The sequence below is a fragment of the Papilio machaon genome, chromosome 24, assembly GCF_912999745.1.
Source record: "Papilio machaon chromosome 24, ilPapMach1.1, whole genome shotgun sequence".
In the NCBI taxonomy this organism is placed as follows: Eukaryota; Metazoa; Arthropoda; class Insecta; order Lepidoptera; family Papilionidae; genus Papilio; species Papilio machaon.
The window spans coordinates 2706648-2724919 of NC_060009.1; the positions used below are offsets into that span (position 1 = coordinate 2706648).

General features: G+C 31.7%; 2 protein-coding genes across 2 annotated transcripts in view; one reads left to right on the plus strand and one right to left on the minus strand.

The window, feature by feature from the left end:
• Positions 1–12384, minus strand: part of LOC106708471 (lateral signaling target protein 2 homolog) — a 32642-nt gene extending 20258 nt beyond the window's left edge. The window contains exon 1 of the mRNA XM_045683865.1: positions 12169–12384. Coding sequence (XP_045539821.1) covers positions 12169–12231 — 63 coding nt within the window. The 5' untranslated portion in view covers positions 12232–12384. The remainder of the gene's footprint in view (positions 1–12168) is intronic.
• Positions 12385–14565: 2181 nt separating this feature from the next.
• On the plus strand, positions 14566–17594 carry LOC106708472 (pro-corazonin). Its single transcript, XM_014499995.2, has 3 exons — positions 14566–14680; positions 16918–17120; positions 17411–17594. Exons 2-3 carry the CDS (start codon positions 16926–16928, stop codon positions 17507–17509), a joined length of 294 nt encoding a protein of 97 aa, XP_014355481.2. The 5' UTR covers positions 14566–14680; positions 16918–16925; the 3' UTR covers positions 17510–17594.
• Positions 17595–18272: the final 678 nt, after the last annotated feature.

Here is an 18272-nt window from a genome sequence, read left to right on the forward strand (position 1 = left end):
ACGTACTAGTTGGCAAATAGCCAGGCCATCTTCATCCCGGAACGATAGCATTGTTGTATGTTTATTTAACAGCCATTTATAGTATGATTTCAACACGAATTTGATTGTCAAAATATTTAAATAGATTTCTTGTTAAAACATATTCGTGTCGTGTTGTTTTAACTTTAGATATTAAAATGAAATAAAAACGTTTCTTTGTACGTAGGTACTTGTAACTGAAATGTTATGAGGACTAGCTTCTAAGATCAAGAACATTAAAGCGCAGTATAAAATAAGGAAAACTGCGGGAACTTCCCTCGCGTAATGACACTTACAATACCTGTTTAAGCAATGTATTCAAAAAACACTATTTTATAAACATGTTCTTAATTTGAATATGTCCTCTAGAATTTGAAGATCTCATATTTTATTTTCAAAATATTAAAATACTTATCTACAATTTACTTTAAAAAAGTTAGTATCAAAGGAAGTATTAAGAACATTTTAGTAACAGATGCTAAGAAGATATATATTTATTGTGCAAATATTTATATATCTAACTGAAGGTTTAAATACTAGTCAACGCATATTTTAGTGTCTTCCAGTAAGTTGGTTTAAAAGTATGCTCATTTTTATTGGAATTTCTTGTCAAAGTAGACATCTTATTTATTTGTTTGCACTACATACTAGAGATCTTAGTCATGTATTGAAGGACTTCTCTACTTTAGAAGTACAGGGTGAAAAAGAATTTCAGCTAAAAAAAGTAGTACGTAGAAAAACAAACCGATGAATAATTTGAAGATTGAATCGAAAGTGCTGTTCGAGTATTTATTGGAATTCGGTTTAGATATACCAGTCAGCGATCCAAATTCTTCAGTTTGCTGTATACATTTATGTTACGGAAAAATTCAATGGAATTCAAACGAAAGCCGTTCAAGGTAACGCGATCCTATATCTATAATATCGCAGACTTTTCGGCCATGGAATCTTTTTTTACATATATCTTCTACAAGGATACAATAATAAAGGAAAAAGGGAATTAACTGTCCTTTGAAAGAACTTCAGAATTATATGTAATCTGTGCGTCAAAGTTACTTACTAATAAAGATATAGGAAGTTAAATCGAGTACCAGGATAACATGAAGATCATTATAGACATTATAATATTACATGCGGGCATTGATAACTTTAGAAGGGCATTGCTGAGATATTGTTATTCTTCGTCACCCGCGCCGTGTCTACAGAGATATAACTCTACGTGCTGGCGCGCGCTTGAATACTAATCAGTTAGAATTATTATATTAACATTATTATTCAAAGCAGGTAAACGACTACACCTAGACTAGGCCTATCTAATACCTTAGTTACTAGTGTTAGGAATTGTTTAAGCAAATATAATCACCTACCAATTATAAACTTCGTCATTATTTAATCGGGCTAATAACTGAATAAAAATAAAAACATTTTTACTTGTAATTTCTGAACATTTCACAAACTGCCTAAATGAAATCATTAACTGATATAAAGCTAAATTCATGACATCTTTTCAAGGATTGTTTATAAATATATTTGAGACTGGGTGCTCCGACGTATACTGTGCTATAACCTTCACAGCGATTAAATTATCGATGATTTTGTACATAATGACGTATTAACTCCATGTACATATAGATATGTTCTATATAATATCATTATTTCCATACAAATCGAATCACTACATAAAACATGTGATTTAAATGTTCTGTTCTTGTTTGTTTAATATTTTTTATTAATGTTAATGAAATTTTTGTTTGAATTATAACATTACTTGACACAATTAGAAACAGACTGAAACTGGCATTCTCAACATTTAGTTTAGTTCATTACAATGTAAATTATTTGATAACAAAACACGTGTAGGTACAGACTAGTAATTAAATATTCAATCAATACTTAACTCCATGTAATCACTACAAAATTAATAACATACTAGTTGACATATAACATTATCCAAGCTTATTATTATCAAAGTACTATCAACTAATAATTAATGTATTGAAGTTGAAATTAGAAATATTTGTGGATACATTTTTTTTAGCTCAGATAGTTTATGGAAAATTAAATTACTATGTTTCGAACACCATTATATGTGAACCCTGAAAAATATTCAAGAATTTTTTTTTCAATAATTTCACGTTTTTCTGTCAAATGGTAAGCATTAACAAGAAATGATCTTAGACCGATATGTAGATTGTGTCTTTACCTATATAATCTCTACATACTTTTTTAACAAGCGGTCGCATTTGAGATGTTACGGTTCAAAGTTGAAATTCATTAGGTTAATTTAAAAATTAAAAGGTAGCGCAGAATATGATAAATGATATGAAAATAAGTTAGGAATGTTCGAAACGCCATTATAAATGTGATACCATATAATACCCTATCGATCTCCTACTTGGAACAAGAGTTATTCTACCTTTACATATCTAACCGTGGGTTGTTGATACCAAAATCTCCATATAAAACGTATTTATATCTTTTTTTTTCAAACATAATGACAGGGATTACGATATGTAAATTGATCGATCTAATTTATCTGAAAAATCAACGCACAACCCAAACTTACAATGAATTTGTTGTCAGACAGAGCACTCGATATGTATTGACATATCGAGTGCCATAACAAATAGAGCAATAAGATGACATCATCGCACAGTTCTATGACATTACGTTTGCACGCGTTCAGTAGATAGCTACAAAGTAACAATAGAGTCATAAGACTATGATAAAATACCAACGGTAACCACTTCCTTATACATAAATGCCTTTAAATCTTACTAATGTTATAAATGCCTTATATATAAATAATCCCTCTTTCCCTTCCCACCCTTTTCTTGTTAGGATAGGATGGGAAGGAGAAGAGGATTTATCGGAAGAGGGGACGCATAGGAAGGAGAAATATCCTCTTTCTGTGCGTCCCATTCTCCGTTGATTAAAGGTAGGCAACGCATCTGCATTTGCGGATGTCAATGGGCAACGTTCGCCTCGCTATGTCGGCGAATCCAGGTGGCCGTTTGCTCGTTTGCCACCTTGATATAAAAAAATGCGAAAGTTTAGATGGATGGATGTTTGTTTGAAGGTATCTCCGGAAAGGCTGAACCTGATGAAATTTGGCATAGATGTAGAACATAGTTTGGAAGAACACATAGGCTACTTATTAAGATTTTTTTTTAATTCCGCGCGGACGGATTCGGAACAAACAATCAGAATACCAAAATGTTCGAAACGAAAAATGATAAATGGTATTAATTAATCTTATATATAAAATTCTCGTGTCACGGGGTTCGAACTTGAACTCCTCCGAAACGGCTTGACCGATTCTCATGAAATTTTGTGAGCATATTCAGTAGGTCTGAGAATCGGCCAACATCTATTTTTCATACCCCTATTAAGTTTTTTTTTAAATGCGCGCGAACGGAGTCGCGGGCGACAGCTAGTATATTTATAAAAATAATTAGCATTTTGTATAGTATAATTGTATAGTAATCAAAGAAGGTCAAGATCGTCTATTATAAGAAAAAATATGTTATTGTATTCATTGACATTTACTAATAAGGAAATCAATTATTTAATAATGCAATCGCCGAGAGTTACATCTCTTAAGATATGTGACTCTTTTCGTCATAAGGGTCGAAATGTAGCAGTTTAATCGTTTGTTATATCCACGTAAAATATAATCGAGGGTACGTTACTTTCAATATATTCTTGTAGACCGAATAGCACGAAGTGTGCATACAAGTGCAGTCATATAAAACCAACAATTATCACATGCAACATAGTTACTCTGAACTAACGGAAAAATAACTTGTACTTCCCTAAGAATTATATAGAATTGCAGTGCATCATACAAGGATAATAGCGTATTTTTGCGGTTTATTTAGTTAATTTTAATGGCTAATATAACTGCACAAAAATTTTCAAATTTATCTAATCGACACAGAATAATATTGAAATTTTGATTGAAATCGGTTAACAAAAACTTTAATAAGGAAAGTGCAAATAATTTAATTTATGTAACGCACTATCGTAAAACCACAAAAAATTAGGTAAATAATACGATAGCAAAAATTGATACCATAAAAAATTACTATCACACAAATGATGTCATCAAAACAAAACTTGATATTGGTAACATCACAATCCCATCATCAATACATACTAGGACCATGAAGTCCTAGTATGTAATTGTGATGCGATGATGAAGTGTTTAGTAATGTACGTACATAACCCTATATTGAAACGACATCTTATGTTACAGGTGGCACAAATGCTATTACAATCCTGTCAGTAGGCAATGACACCAACTGAAAAGGTTGCTACACACAAAAGTTTACTTTCCACTGACATTTTGAACATAAACGGAAAAATTATGAAATTGAGGAATGAACTTGAGTATCGCCATTCCCTATCTTACCGTGGGTTCATACTGCAGAAATATTATTACAAAAATATATTGTTCTTTATATTTTGTCAAACATAACGAAACATACAACAACATATTTTTGTACGTGAAAACATACATTTATATTCGTACGCTGAATGTACAACCGGTTATTTAAAAGTAAACGCATTTACAACAAAAAAGGTTTCACTCGGCTTTATTGCGTCGCGAATTCAACGATAAAAAAATTATTATTACGTTAAAAATATCGACAAACAAAAACTTTACTACGCACAAACAAGTACAATATTTATCGATTACTTTATTTGAAAAATTTCTACCGACATTATTATTCATTCAGAACCGAAGTGACATTTTGGAACATTTTTATATATTTCTTTGTACGTCAAACACAAAAAGCCTTGACATGCCGATTTATCAATAAGCAACTGATCGACTGATCTAAACAATATTACGCTCAATGCTTACGTGATATACTTCTATCAAAGTTATCGTCACCCACCTCTAGGTACAGCATGATGTAAACAATTCATACGTTTTTCTTGATATAAACGATTGTCGGATTCCTCGGTACTAACGTAGACAGCATGGCGACTATTTGCTTACACACTATCAAGTGTGTAAGCAAATAGCCTTTTTTAAATGAATGAAATGAATTCGCCGAAATTGCGAAGCGACCGCTGCCAATAAACATCCGCAGTTACAGATGCTTTGCATTTCTTTAATCTAAGGAGGAGGTGACGCACAGAAAGAGAATATTTCCCTTTCCTATGCGTCCCCTTCTTCATCTAAATCAATTTCCCTTCCCATCCCTTCCTCGTAAATAAAATTAGGAATCAGGAACGCACATTCATCAGACTGTATTGAACCGATCGAGCCGGCCCATTCGTGCAAACAGATGTTGCTGGCGTCTACCACTGTTTCTAAAAGCCTTACTTAGGGTCAGATTTCCTACACATATGTCACTCGTCGAAATACTAACAATGCCTATCGAAGATACGTCATAGCTTACATCGGTTACAACTTATAGCGCTTATGATGACATACATAATCTGTTCTTGTACACGCAAGGGCGGCTATCTTAAGGCTTTTCCTCACTATCTTATCCTAGCTACTATTCCGACTATAAAATCGCAGTCATCGAATATGTATGATTAAAGTACTTTATAATATAGTGCATTATACTTGTTAATCAAAGTATAATGTGTTAATACAATTGTATCGAAGTGTGACATTAAAATTCCTATGAATCACACGCGTCGTTATTATAAATGACTAGATTAAATACGACCAATTACTCTAGCAAAAGAACCGCAAGTGCGTTGTTTATTTGTGTCTAGCTGCAAGCAATAAATAATCATTTTACAAGGCTCATTGTGTTTATAAAGTTAAGTTTTGCGTAAATAAGCAAAACAATCTATCTTCGATGGGACGCAGACTTTTCCATTTGAAGGTCGTAATTATTGTCAAATACGACAACAAGCTGATACTAAAAAACAAAATAAATAGAGATACATTTTCCATAAAAAAGGCGCTAAAAATTCTAGCGACTTCGTGAGTCTCAATAATTGTGTAACTATTTGTTTTTAGGCTAATTTTTTTTCCTTTTAATTGATAAAAATATAATTATGTTACTAAACGTTGGTTTCTGAGACCAAAATCTCTATATAAAACATATTGTCATCGCTGTCATTAAATGGGGATTTTTGTATCTTACTAATATTATAAATGAGAATGTTTGGATGGATGGATGGATGGATGGATGTTAGTTTGAATGTATCTCCGGAAAGGCTCAACAAATCTTGATGAAATTTCACATAGATATAAGTATATTCTGGAAGAACACATAGGCTACTATTAAAGTTTTTTAAATTCCACTCGCACGGAGTCGCGTGCAACAGCTAGTCTTTTATAAGTCTACGTAAATATATTACATTTATTAATAACAACTCAAAGTTTTACAACTGTTGTTTGAGTATATTTCCATTTTGTAGTTATAAACAAACCGTATCTTAACAACTTTAAAGTATACAATAAACATGAATGATAAATGCATCGTTTGTATTAAACTTGTCATTTATCATTCGTCTGAAGTTAGCAGAATGTAGCTACCAAATCGAAACTAAAGTGAGAGCTAAGAGACATAGTTTATCTCTATCATTACTATGCCTATCGTATCATTTCGTTTCACACTCACATAGCGTATTGGAAGCGAACTTCAAAGAACTCTGTTGTAAATTTTTAATACATACTTTCGCCTTAATGTTTTGTTATTTTCAGACAGAACTATTCGAGGCATATTACTAATTTAATAAACCGTTTTCTACTAGCAAGACTAAATACTGCTCTAATGTATTACTGATTGCTTGTGATGACGTCACTCATCGAAATCGGTTAATAGGGCAACATCAATCAAACCTCGACAGACGTAATTTCAATAGCCCAATCACAACGCCCACAGAGGCGACATTAAATTAATAATTAAATCATACACACTTACAATTAGGGCTTACTCTGGAAAACATCACTCTGTATATATATACAGAGTGATGTTTCGCTTAATTGGGTTATATACAAATAGGAATTATTAGTTTATGTTCTACTAAAAATTATTAAAGAGAACCTCTATGTTAAGCGTAATTAAGCCTTAAATCTCTTTATTTATGTGTTAAGTTATTATATAACATTCGTAAAATAAACATGTCTTATATCTATATCTCGGCACTCATGAAATAATATTCTAGATTTGCCTAGTACATTTGCCTATAGATACTTAGGATTCAATCCTGTTTGGTAATTCAAATTCACTCCTTTGTAGTAATACTTTTTAATTATGTTATTCCTAAAAAGGTCATGGTTTTAATCTTTCTAATCTTACCAATATTATAAATGCAAATCTATGGATGTTTAGGTATATCTCCAGAACTGCGAAACGGATCACGGATTAAATTTGGTATAGATGTAGAACACAGTCTGGAAGAACACATACCTATGATCCCGAAAATGTAAACGGTTCCCGTACGATACGTTTGACTAACATATTTAATTTATAATCCTGTTACAGGTCGACATATCGAAATTTGGCACAGCTGTAAAACATAGTCTCAAATAACGTATAGTACATATTTAACGCGAACGAAGTCGCGGTCGAAAGCTAGTTTTTAACATACATTTAAAGGATCAATCGCTTTATATCGCATAATTGAACCTTTGTAGTATACATCATACATATATGTGTAAAGAATCGCGTAGCCTAGCTATCCATTGTCAGAGAAGGGAAACCAACAATTTGTTAATTGGAATCTGCTCCAGGACTCGACACTAAGCTGTATTACTATATAAATACTAGCTGTCGCCCGCGACTCCGTCTGCGCGCAGTTAAAAAAAACTTAATAGGGGTATGAAAAATAGATGTTGTCTGATTCTCAGACCTACCCAATATGCACACAAAATTTCATGAGAATCGGGAAAGCCGTTTCGGAGGAGTTTAACCACAAACACCGCGACACGAGAATTTTATATATTAGATGTGTTACTGTGTAAATAATAACACGATTCTGCAATCTAAAACTTGGAATACCAAGACGTTCCAAGTTTGGATATTAAATTACTACATCACTAATTTTATGACGTCATAATACATCATAGTCTAGACTAGACCATTAAAAATAATTACTTTACACGTCCTTTGACACATTCTACTCCCGAAGCATTTGTACTAAAACATATAGTTGTTTCTATTTTTTGAGTGAAAATAAGAGAGTCGGCAATATTTTGTTTCAAAAGTTTTTCAGCATTAGAAACCCACCCTAAAAATCGAAAGTTTACGTATATTTATATTTTTGTACAAAACTATTTTAAACCTCAACAAAAGTTTGTAATCATGCATAAAACCAAATTATTAAGACTTTGGCAACATTCGCGAACATTTGGCAGAACGGCCGAGTTTCACTGCTCATTGGGAAAGCGGTAAAAAAGTGAAAGTGAGTGAGCGAGACGGAAGTACATCGTCGGCGTAAGTCGGAAAGGAACGGAGATAGCCTGGGCCGATAAGGCGATAAAATAGTATCATAGATAAATCACGTGTTCTTAAAAACTAATCGGGATTTAATGTTAAATATATGAGGTTATCTTCGTTAAATAAAGGTAAACATTAACGCCTATTGTCGAGATGGGTATGCAGAGATCAAGCATTTTTTTTTTTATATTCTACCATTTTTCTTTCATATCACAAGTTGTGTAAATGAACATAAAAAAGTAAAAAAATGATAAAATCTTACTAGTATTATAAATTACAATGTTTGGATGTATGGATGGATGTTTATTAGAAGGTATCTCCAGAACAGCTGCATAGTTCTCGCTGAAATTTCATATAGATGTAGAACACAGTCTGGTAGAACACATAGGATACCAATGAAGGTTTTTTTATATCCCGAGCGATTGAAGTCGCGGGCGACAACTAGTTAGGTTAATAAAGAATTAACACGTCACATTTTATTACACACTCAGATTCCAAAATATTTACAATTTCTCACCGATTACCTCATTAACTGTCCATATTATGATTTAATTTTTCTTCATTATAATATAAAACTTTCTTTTAAAAAACTACAGCGTTTCCGGTATATGGAGTATTGTAAAAACTACTTCTAATAGGCCTGTATCATTGACTAAGTTTTTTCCATCAATAACTAATATATGTTGGTATGTAATTTAGGTACCAGTTGTGCATAAAAACAAAATGCGGTGAAGACTAACTACACATAAATGTATCCACAACTAACTGTCGCCTGCATATTTGTGAGCGCAGAAAAAAATAGCCTATATTATCCCCGGGTTCATCAGCTACCTTCCCATCAAAGTTCTGTTAAGCTCAGTTAAGCCATTTCAGAGATTACCCTGAACGCACATGGCCTTGCAGACAAATATAAAGGCATAAAATTTAAAAATTGGTATTTTGTTACCATCTACAGAAATGTATCTTAAGTATGAAATATGACATTACATACATATATACCAATTTTAATTTGTATAGAGTATTGATAATAGGTACCTATATAGAAATAATTTCTTAGTGTCATCATCAGCACACTATACGTCCCCACTGAGGGACTCGGAGCCTACTCCAAGTTATGGGTGACTAGGCCATAGTTAACCAAGCTGGCCCAGTGCGGGTTGGTTGACTTCACACATATCATTGAATTTCTTCTCAGACATGTGCAGGTTGCATCACAATGTTTTTCTTAACCGTAAGAACATTGGATAAATGTACATATGTAAATCGAAAAAACACACTGGTACATGGTGGGATTCAAACCCAGGACCTGCAGATTTCTTAGTGTTCTTAGTGTACTGATCCAATAATCTTCAAGGTATATAATGAAAAGATTAATACCTCAATAAATATAGAAAAATCACCTTTTATAAAGTGCAATTGAAATTATGACTCTCGTCCATTTATCAATTCATATTGAGATGAAAAATGACTTAAAGGTTATCAGTAATACTTCAAAGAAGTCAAAGTTAATAAAAACAACTCTCATTTGCAATTAATAATAATCTAATAATAAATGAACAATAAGAGATCAACACAACAAATATAATTACATTTCTTATGAAATAGCGTAACAGTTGTGTTGCGGTAACACTGGCCCCGGGGTTGGGTGGCCAGTACCCACAGCGCAACCTTTTTTCTATGTTTATTTTTCTTTCTTTTTTCTTGTTGAAATTTTATTCATTGTTTTTCATTTAATAAAAAAACATCAGTCTTGTAATAAAAAAAGCACTTCTTTATTTCAATAAATATAAAAATATATATAATTCTATCGAAGGCTTCAGAACATCAACAATTGTTAATCTTTTTGTTTGATGATTCAATAGTTGTCTGTGTTCATTGTTAAATTAATTTTAATCCATACTTTGTTGAGTCAAAATATGTAAGATTTATTTGTTTGACTTGTTGGATCAAGTTAGTTGAAAAAAAAATCCCACAACTTTGCCATTCGCACACATTTTTAAACTTGATACAAATTGTCTTTACTGAATTAAATATCTGCAGTTAAATTGCACACAAATTTTCAACTTAATAAATATTGTTTTTTGAAAATGAAACAAAAAGAAATTAGAATTTATTAGAAGTAAATAATGTCAATAAAAAGGTAAACAAACAAACCCAACTAAGTAAATACTGTACATGTCTGTGATGCAGTACTTTATTAAGACACATTAAAAATGTTAATGAAATAAAAAATATGCAAAAATTTGAACTAAAAGAGACACATATTTTGCAATAACAAGTTTAAAAACATTAAAATTTGTCAATCGGATAAAAACAGCCACATTAGATGAATCACAAATGTGGTACAAAAAGTTTTGCAGAAAAGGAGAGAAACGGTAAAAAGACGGGAAGAAGTGATGTCAAGAAAATGTAATATTTAGTATATTTTTTACTAACAAGTAAACTTATAACATGATAATAATGTCAGTTATCATACCATCAACAAATTACATGTAATCTATGACTTAAATAGCTGTTGTTTCATATCTATGCTTTATAAGTAATACTAGATGTAGCCCGTACAGAATTGAAAAAAAACTTTATAAGTAGCCTATGTATTCTTCCAGATTATGTTCTACATCTGTGCCAAATGTTCATCAACAACTGTTGACCGGTTCTATATATACCTTCAAACAAATATCCACCTAAACTTTCGCATTTATAACATTAGTAAGATTTATATCAACTGCAAAAGATTGTGATAAAACCTTCAACCTTGCCTATGACGTGAAATCGCGGAAGACCACCGACCACTTGGCTGACGACGATCCAAAATGATCTAAAAGAAATTGACCTTGACGAACAAGACTTCAAGAGGCTTGCTGTCTGGAGGATTAGGACAAGGAAGGCCGACCCCAAATAATTGGGAAAGGTATAGATATAGATAGCAAAAGATTATGATACAGACTGCAATTAAAGATTTTATATATCAATAGAAAACTTGTATAGCAGTTTGTAAACACATGTTGTATGAAAAGAATGAAAATTATAATAACGAGAATTAAAGAAGTCAATTAATCATATTTTATATTGTACATTAAATATTTATAATTAGTAAATATAGTTAAAGGTACAGCACAATATTCCATTGAATAGAATTTTTTTTACTAAAATAATATCAGAAAATAAACTCAAAAAATGGTAAATTTTTTTTTAATATTCTCAATTAAAACAGCAAAACTAACTTATAAATTAAAGCTTTAGAACAAAACCAGTTTACGGATTAAGAAATCGGTCACTTTGTTTACATTCGAATGACAAAAACGTTAGGTCACGACAAACTACGCATTTTAAAATCATCAACATTTGTTTAAACAAATTCTGTCACATAAATTTGCCTTACATTAAAAAGTTTGCAATTGTGAAATAAAAACTTCTAACTAGATAGCACTTTATATAACTATGTAAAAGTATAAGTTCAATTGTATTATAAATTTATGCAATAAGTAAAATAATAGGGACAATGGCAAACGGATCAAAATAAAATAGAAACATTGGGCAAGTAATGAGTGACAACAAAGAATGAGTAATCTTGGCATTTAGTTTATAAAAGGGCACCGTTATAAAACTAGACCTACGCCTTGTGCAATATGTTATATAGGAATAACAGTACGTATTAAAAAAAAACAGAGTAAAGTCGTAAACTAAAACTTTACAAGAATAAAAGATCAAGTTATTTTGACGTACATACCTTTGGTTTGCGGAACCATTTTCGGAGAGAATCCATCGGACCAGTTTTATATAGCAGCCTCATATGAACAGATCACAGCACAATCACACACACATTATAAAATCAACTTAGCACTGAAAAAACACAAATTATTTGCAATCACAGTGATATTTTGGCCAATATTTACGTCAAAATACACAAACGGCAGACATGTTTCCACGATTCGCGTTCACGTTTATGAATGAATGAATGAACTGAATAACTTTGATTATTTTGAAAGATTCTCAATTCTCATTATCAGACATCATTCAATTATTTTTGCGGCTAATATCAGACGAGTGAAATGGCTGAATACACGCCACCACGAGATGTTTTAAAATACTCATTCTTAAAAATTTTCAGTTTATATTTCTGGAATACAAAAAATCTTGAAAATATTCTGTATTTCAATTCTAAGCAATGGATAAAAAATGAAAAATTAAAAGTGATCTTATGAAAATTTTAGGCATGTATTTGACCACAATTACTATTTTACATTCATTGTCAGGCTGCCATCTTGTGGTGGCTTTTTGTAACATCTACAACTGTACTATGTTACTGTCATCTGTTGGTGGGAATTCGTATCACACGAGGAGACAGGGAGAGGATGGATTGTAAATTAAAATTATTCTACTTCTATACAGCTCTTTTGTCAAATCTTTTGTCAACACATCTGCAATTTTTTAAGTTATAACAGTTGTCTTTAGGCCGCGATCTTTTTAGTGATATCACTTCGCCGCATACTTGCTTGGCAATTTCTACTGTAAAAAGTTATATTATGCACTCTTTCAATCATCACGCGTAAACTTATAAACGTTTATTTATTGAACAAAAATTTTAAAAGACACAGACAAAAATGAAATGTTCGAAATTAAACTTTATTGTGATATAATTAATGAAATTAAATAAATTTGTCCTCCTTCGGATATGTAAACGTTGGTAACGTATAATTTAAAGGGAACTAATTAGTTCGGAATGCATGGCTAGGGTTTCTGCCCTCATATAATAGGGATAGTAATAGGGCATTGCACGTTGCGACGAGAAATTTTCGCGGCTAAAACGTAATATGCAGTAACAGTACCACTGTTATCCGTTAAATTTTAACTAATAATTAATGCCTTCTATTCGAAAACCTCAATTATCTGAAAGTTTGCAAAGTTTGGCTTATAAGACTGTACATTAGCGATGCGAGCGATGATAATTAAACTTAATAAAACTATTGACAGGATGGTACACAACTTTTTATTTTTACTTTTAAGTTTAGTAATAAATTAAGATAAGTTTCTCTCCTTGTTGTTGTATAGTTTATTTGTAGCTCCATTGAGTAAAGAAGTTTAATACATCCATGATTTTTAGCTAAACAGCGATCTATGCATACTATTGGTTAGTTTGTGAATGGTTTATGAGAAAGAGGATATGCGTTATAAGGGAGTCAATTCAGAAATTATCACTGATTAAAGCTGATAGAGATGCATGGAAGAGTAGCACATAATGTGCCGACCCCCGTAGGTAAGGTTGATGATGATAACCTACCGTTTTACTAAATAAAATAATTTCAATTTAATCTAAGTTTAACGTTTAGGTTGCATCGGGCCTCGCTGCACGTTTCCGACGGAAAGTCCGGGGGGCGTGCTATAATAGCGTCGTAAAAACCGCGTACTATTTATTACGATTTTAATAACTTGTACTATTTTGATACTATGACTTTTTAATAAAGATAATCTGAGTAACCCCACAAAGTATTAAGAACTTTTATAGCGTGAAAAATCCTTTTCAAAGTATTAAAATGGATCAAGTATAAAAGGTCAAACAATGCTTCTCAAATGCAGGACTTTTCTCGTCTCAATGCTGAGAATACATCTACCAGGGCCGCCTTAACATGTGAAAGCAAGGGGTGCGATGTGCCCGTATCCTCCGCCGCCAGACATTGGACGTACTTACTTTTTAGGGGCGCCAAACTTATTTTGAAATCTGGGCGGCCGCAACGCTGAAGGTGGCCCTGCATCATCTACGATTTGACGCGACTATGAAACTCTAATGATGAATTACCTCTTAAAAAAAATAGCTCAAGTCGTTTAGACTATAGAGTGTCACAAAAGCACTCATGTCAGTCTTTTAAAATAAAGAATCACTAGATGTCAAATTATTTAATGAATAATAAAGTAAATTAACATATAATTCAAGAGTGAAACATGTATTTTAATTACTACTATATGTAGTCTCTTATATACATATATGTGTCATAATTATATGTTAAACATATCATTATCTTATCTATTAATTTTCTGTTTTGTATTTAATTAGAAGTCGGGATCACTGTATAGCGCCCCTGGCGTATAAAAGGGGTTGAATTCAGTTACAAACGCCGTAGTCAATTTTCATCCCTCCGTAGAGTGTGTTGTGAAAAAGAAATCTGCCACTGTTTATTTTTAATTGAAGATTTGTATACACTTTGTTGAAATACACTATTGGAATATATTACTGGATATAATTGGTATGTAAATCTTTTTTATATTATACGTAAATTTAAGTCAATGTGTAGCAATAGTTGGTGTCAATAAAAAAAGAGAATATCATATTTAATTAAGTATTATAAAGAAATAAATGTAATTTCTCGTTTGGAATAATATCGCTCCATCATTTATCACCCATTAGCCCATATTTAGTAATTATTCCTTAACTAGAATACCGCGAACGAAGCTAACTGTACTTTCGTCTGTGTATTGTACTAAATGTTAATAGTCAATTTATTAAAAATATAACGTAATTTTTATTTAAAAAAAATAAAAAACACTGCAGTAAAGGTAAATGATTAAAAAAATAGCCTTTAATGCTTTACAACTTGTTTTATATTAATTGCCTATTTACTAAAAACTACTTTTTTAGATAAATGATTTTAATAATAAATATTTCCGTTCAAACAATCTGTTACTTTATTTCTCATTATCTTCTCGACTTACTGCCAGCCCTGTAATCATCTCCATTAAGTCAAACAGTATTTTTAGATAATTTTTGAAATGTAAAGGAATACTTTTAGATTAATCATTCTTTTGACTGAACAAAGAGATAATGCTAAAATTAATACGTTCTTTTAAAATGGAAAACTTATTATCCGAGGTACTGTTTTACTTTAATTACGTTCTAGTATTACCTATAATACTCCGGAGAAGAATACTTAGCTGTATAAATCTAATAGTAAATAAAAAATAGTAAATAAATGCTTTATTGTTACACTCATTTACATAATGACGTTGTTTCAATTCATAGAGAAAATAAGAGGGGACGCATAGGAAGGAGAAATATCCTCTTTCTGTGCGTCTCCTTCTCCGTTGATTAGAGGTAGGCAACGCATCTGCATTTGTGGGCCTATAGACAACGGTCGCCTAGCTATTTCGGCGAATCAAGGTGGCCATCTGCTCGTTTGCCACCTTTTGATATAAAAATATACCTCTATTCAACTTTTTCAAAATAGATATTATCAGCTTTTTATTAATTTACTAATTTTTTTGTAGCATTCCAACTAATCTCTAGGCGTGTGATAGGATATGGTTTACGACAGTAGCCGAATGGTGGGATTCTAACTCTCTAAATGTCATCTCTAATAAACATCTATTAAAAAAAACGTATTGGCACTCACTGAGACAACAGTATGATGCTGTATGTTTGTATGTGTTTCATTAGGGAGGTAAAAACCATAAAAAAACAATGTTTACTTCGCCCACATTGTAAGAAATAGCAGCCTTGTTACACGACGAAAACTAAAGGAAACACACGATTAGACGTGACTTTGATATCTAACACTTCAAATGTTTAACGACGAAAATTGCTCTGTGTAATGTTATCCCTTTAGTTTATTTATTTATACATTTCGATGTTATCTATTTGTATCTACTTGACTCGATGTAACAACGCTAAGATTTGTTGTTTTTAGTTCCAATATGTTATATTTCCCCAAATAATCTAAGTCTATTACATTGGGACCTCATGTAGCCTAAACAGTTTGATGTATTTTAAACAGTGAGATTTTCGATTCGTGTTTCTTACCGAAGTGTCATAGAATACATTCAGTCTAGTATGTGGCTTTTAATAAAAATTTACTCTAACAAAATATAAACCAGAATCATCTTATCTATATATATAAAAGAAAGTTGTGTTAGTTACACCATTTATAACTCAAGAACGGCTGAATCGATTTGACTGAAAATTGGTGGGCAGGTAGCTTAGAACCAGGAATAGGACATAGGATAATTTTTACCCCGTTTTCTTTTCTTTTCTTTTTTATTCTGCGCGGACGGAGTCGCGGGAAAAAGCTAGTTATTCATAAATCTCATTCTCTATGAAATGTAATAATGATTTATTTCGATTTTGGATACTCAAGCTTATCGCTTTTTATCTTACACTTCTTAAAGTCACACTTTTGTTCATTCATTATGCCAGAACCAAAACCTTGAAATCTTTGGTTACAACCTCACCCACAAATACACTTAGAGCCCTTCGCGGTGTTCCACTTTCAGAAAATTTGCCTTATTCCTTGCAACGAGTAAAACTCCGCCTTTTTTTACAAAATAACTAATTAGTCTTGTACTACTGACCGAATTTTTTTCGTACATACAAAACATTTAAAAGTTTTATTGTTATCTAAATGCTTACGAAACATTCAAACGAATGTCGTTTTTAATGTGGAATACCGCCAAATTCCCTGATAGTACCTACATTATATTTATTTTACAGGTCTCACAATGGTAACGAACATGATGATGTTACTTATGTTCATGACTGTATGCACGGTCACTGCGCAGACGTTCCAATACTCGAGAGGCTGGACTAATGGCAAACGAGACGGCAACAGGAACGAAGTTTTGGAACGCATCTTAAGCCCTTGTCAATTAATAAAGCTCAAGTATCTGCTGGAAGGAAAACCGTTCAATGAAAGGGTAAAAAACATATATTTAAAGATTATATGGTTTATAGAAATTATTATTTATTGTTATTAATTAAATTTAGTACTTTTATATTTGATAGTTATATTACTTTAGTAGACACTATAGAGATTGTTTGAACTCGCTTAATATAATAAAATTATTGATAGCATTTAAAAGCTTAATTAAGCATAATTAAAAATTAGAAGACGGACAGAAAGAGAAATATTATATTCGTATATAAATAATATTTTATTTGAAAGCTTTTATGATAGATTTCATTATTTATCTTTAATTTTTTCCAGTTTTACGCGCCCTGCGACTACAATGAAAATCTAGAGTCGCCATCTACGCGGTACAAAACGGAACCAAGTCAAGAAACTCTCTTTGATGTATTTCAGTGAGATGTTTCGTAGAAAAAAGCTATTTTAACCAGATTATGAATGATAATTCGGACCTTGTGTATAATTTTAAAAGAAATTCTTTTTATTTTCGCCAAAAAAAAAATTATAATAAATATGTACGATATTTATTATGCTCAAAATTTATTTTCATCCTGTTATAAATCATAAACTTAAATGCAAATTGTATCAATAAAATATTTGCTATTTTAAAAGCGCTTTCTTACTTCAAAATGTGATACTATTTCTAGTAACGTTTTCTATCCAGCCCCTGCTCCGTCATGTGCACTTGCATCTTCCCATTTCCTCGTATAAAATGTGTGACACTTCCTCGTTTCCTTATAAAAACGATATATTTATTAAAGAAAAAGATATCCATCTAATATATAATCTTGTTGAAGCACCGAATACATTGTACTCATCATCATCATCTCCCTTAGGGAGACTCCCGGACCTTGTTCCAGTCACGTGTGGTCGGTACACAAGTTATTATAAAACTTAAAGTTTTGACTTAATTTTTTACGGCCGGTCGCCTGCTTGTTACCAACTCTACCTGGGAATACTCTATACTATTAAGTAAAAAAAAGAAACTTTTTAAAAATAGCATTATTTTAAAATGGTATAGTTTTTGATGTTTACAAATTAACGTCATAATAACAAATGTTAAAATATTTTTTAAACCAAACACATTTTTTTACTTTTATTTTATTAATATTTAGTATTATTTTTAACAGACATCTATTCTTTTCAGAAAGCAAGACTTATG

What these genes read in the sequence shown, in the direction of transcription:
- LOC106708472 (XM_014499995.2), top strand. Translation starts at nt 16,926, where the DNA reads ATGGTAACGAACATGATGATGTTACTTATGTTCATGACTGTATGCACG. An exon ending in GAAAACCGTTCAATGAAAGG is followed by an intron (nt 17,121 to 17,410) that starts GTAAAAAACATA and finishes AATTTTTTCCAG; the next exon opens with TTTTACGCGCCCTGCGACTA.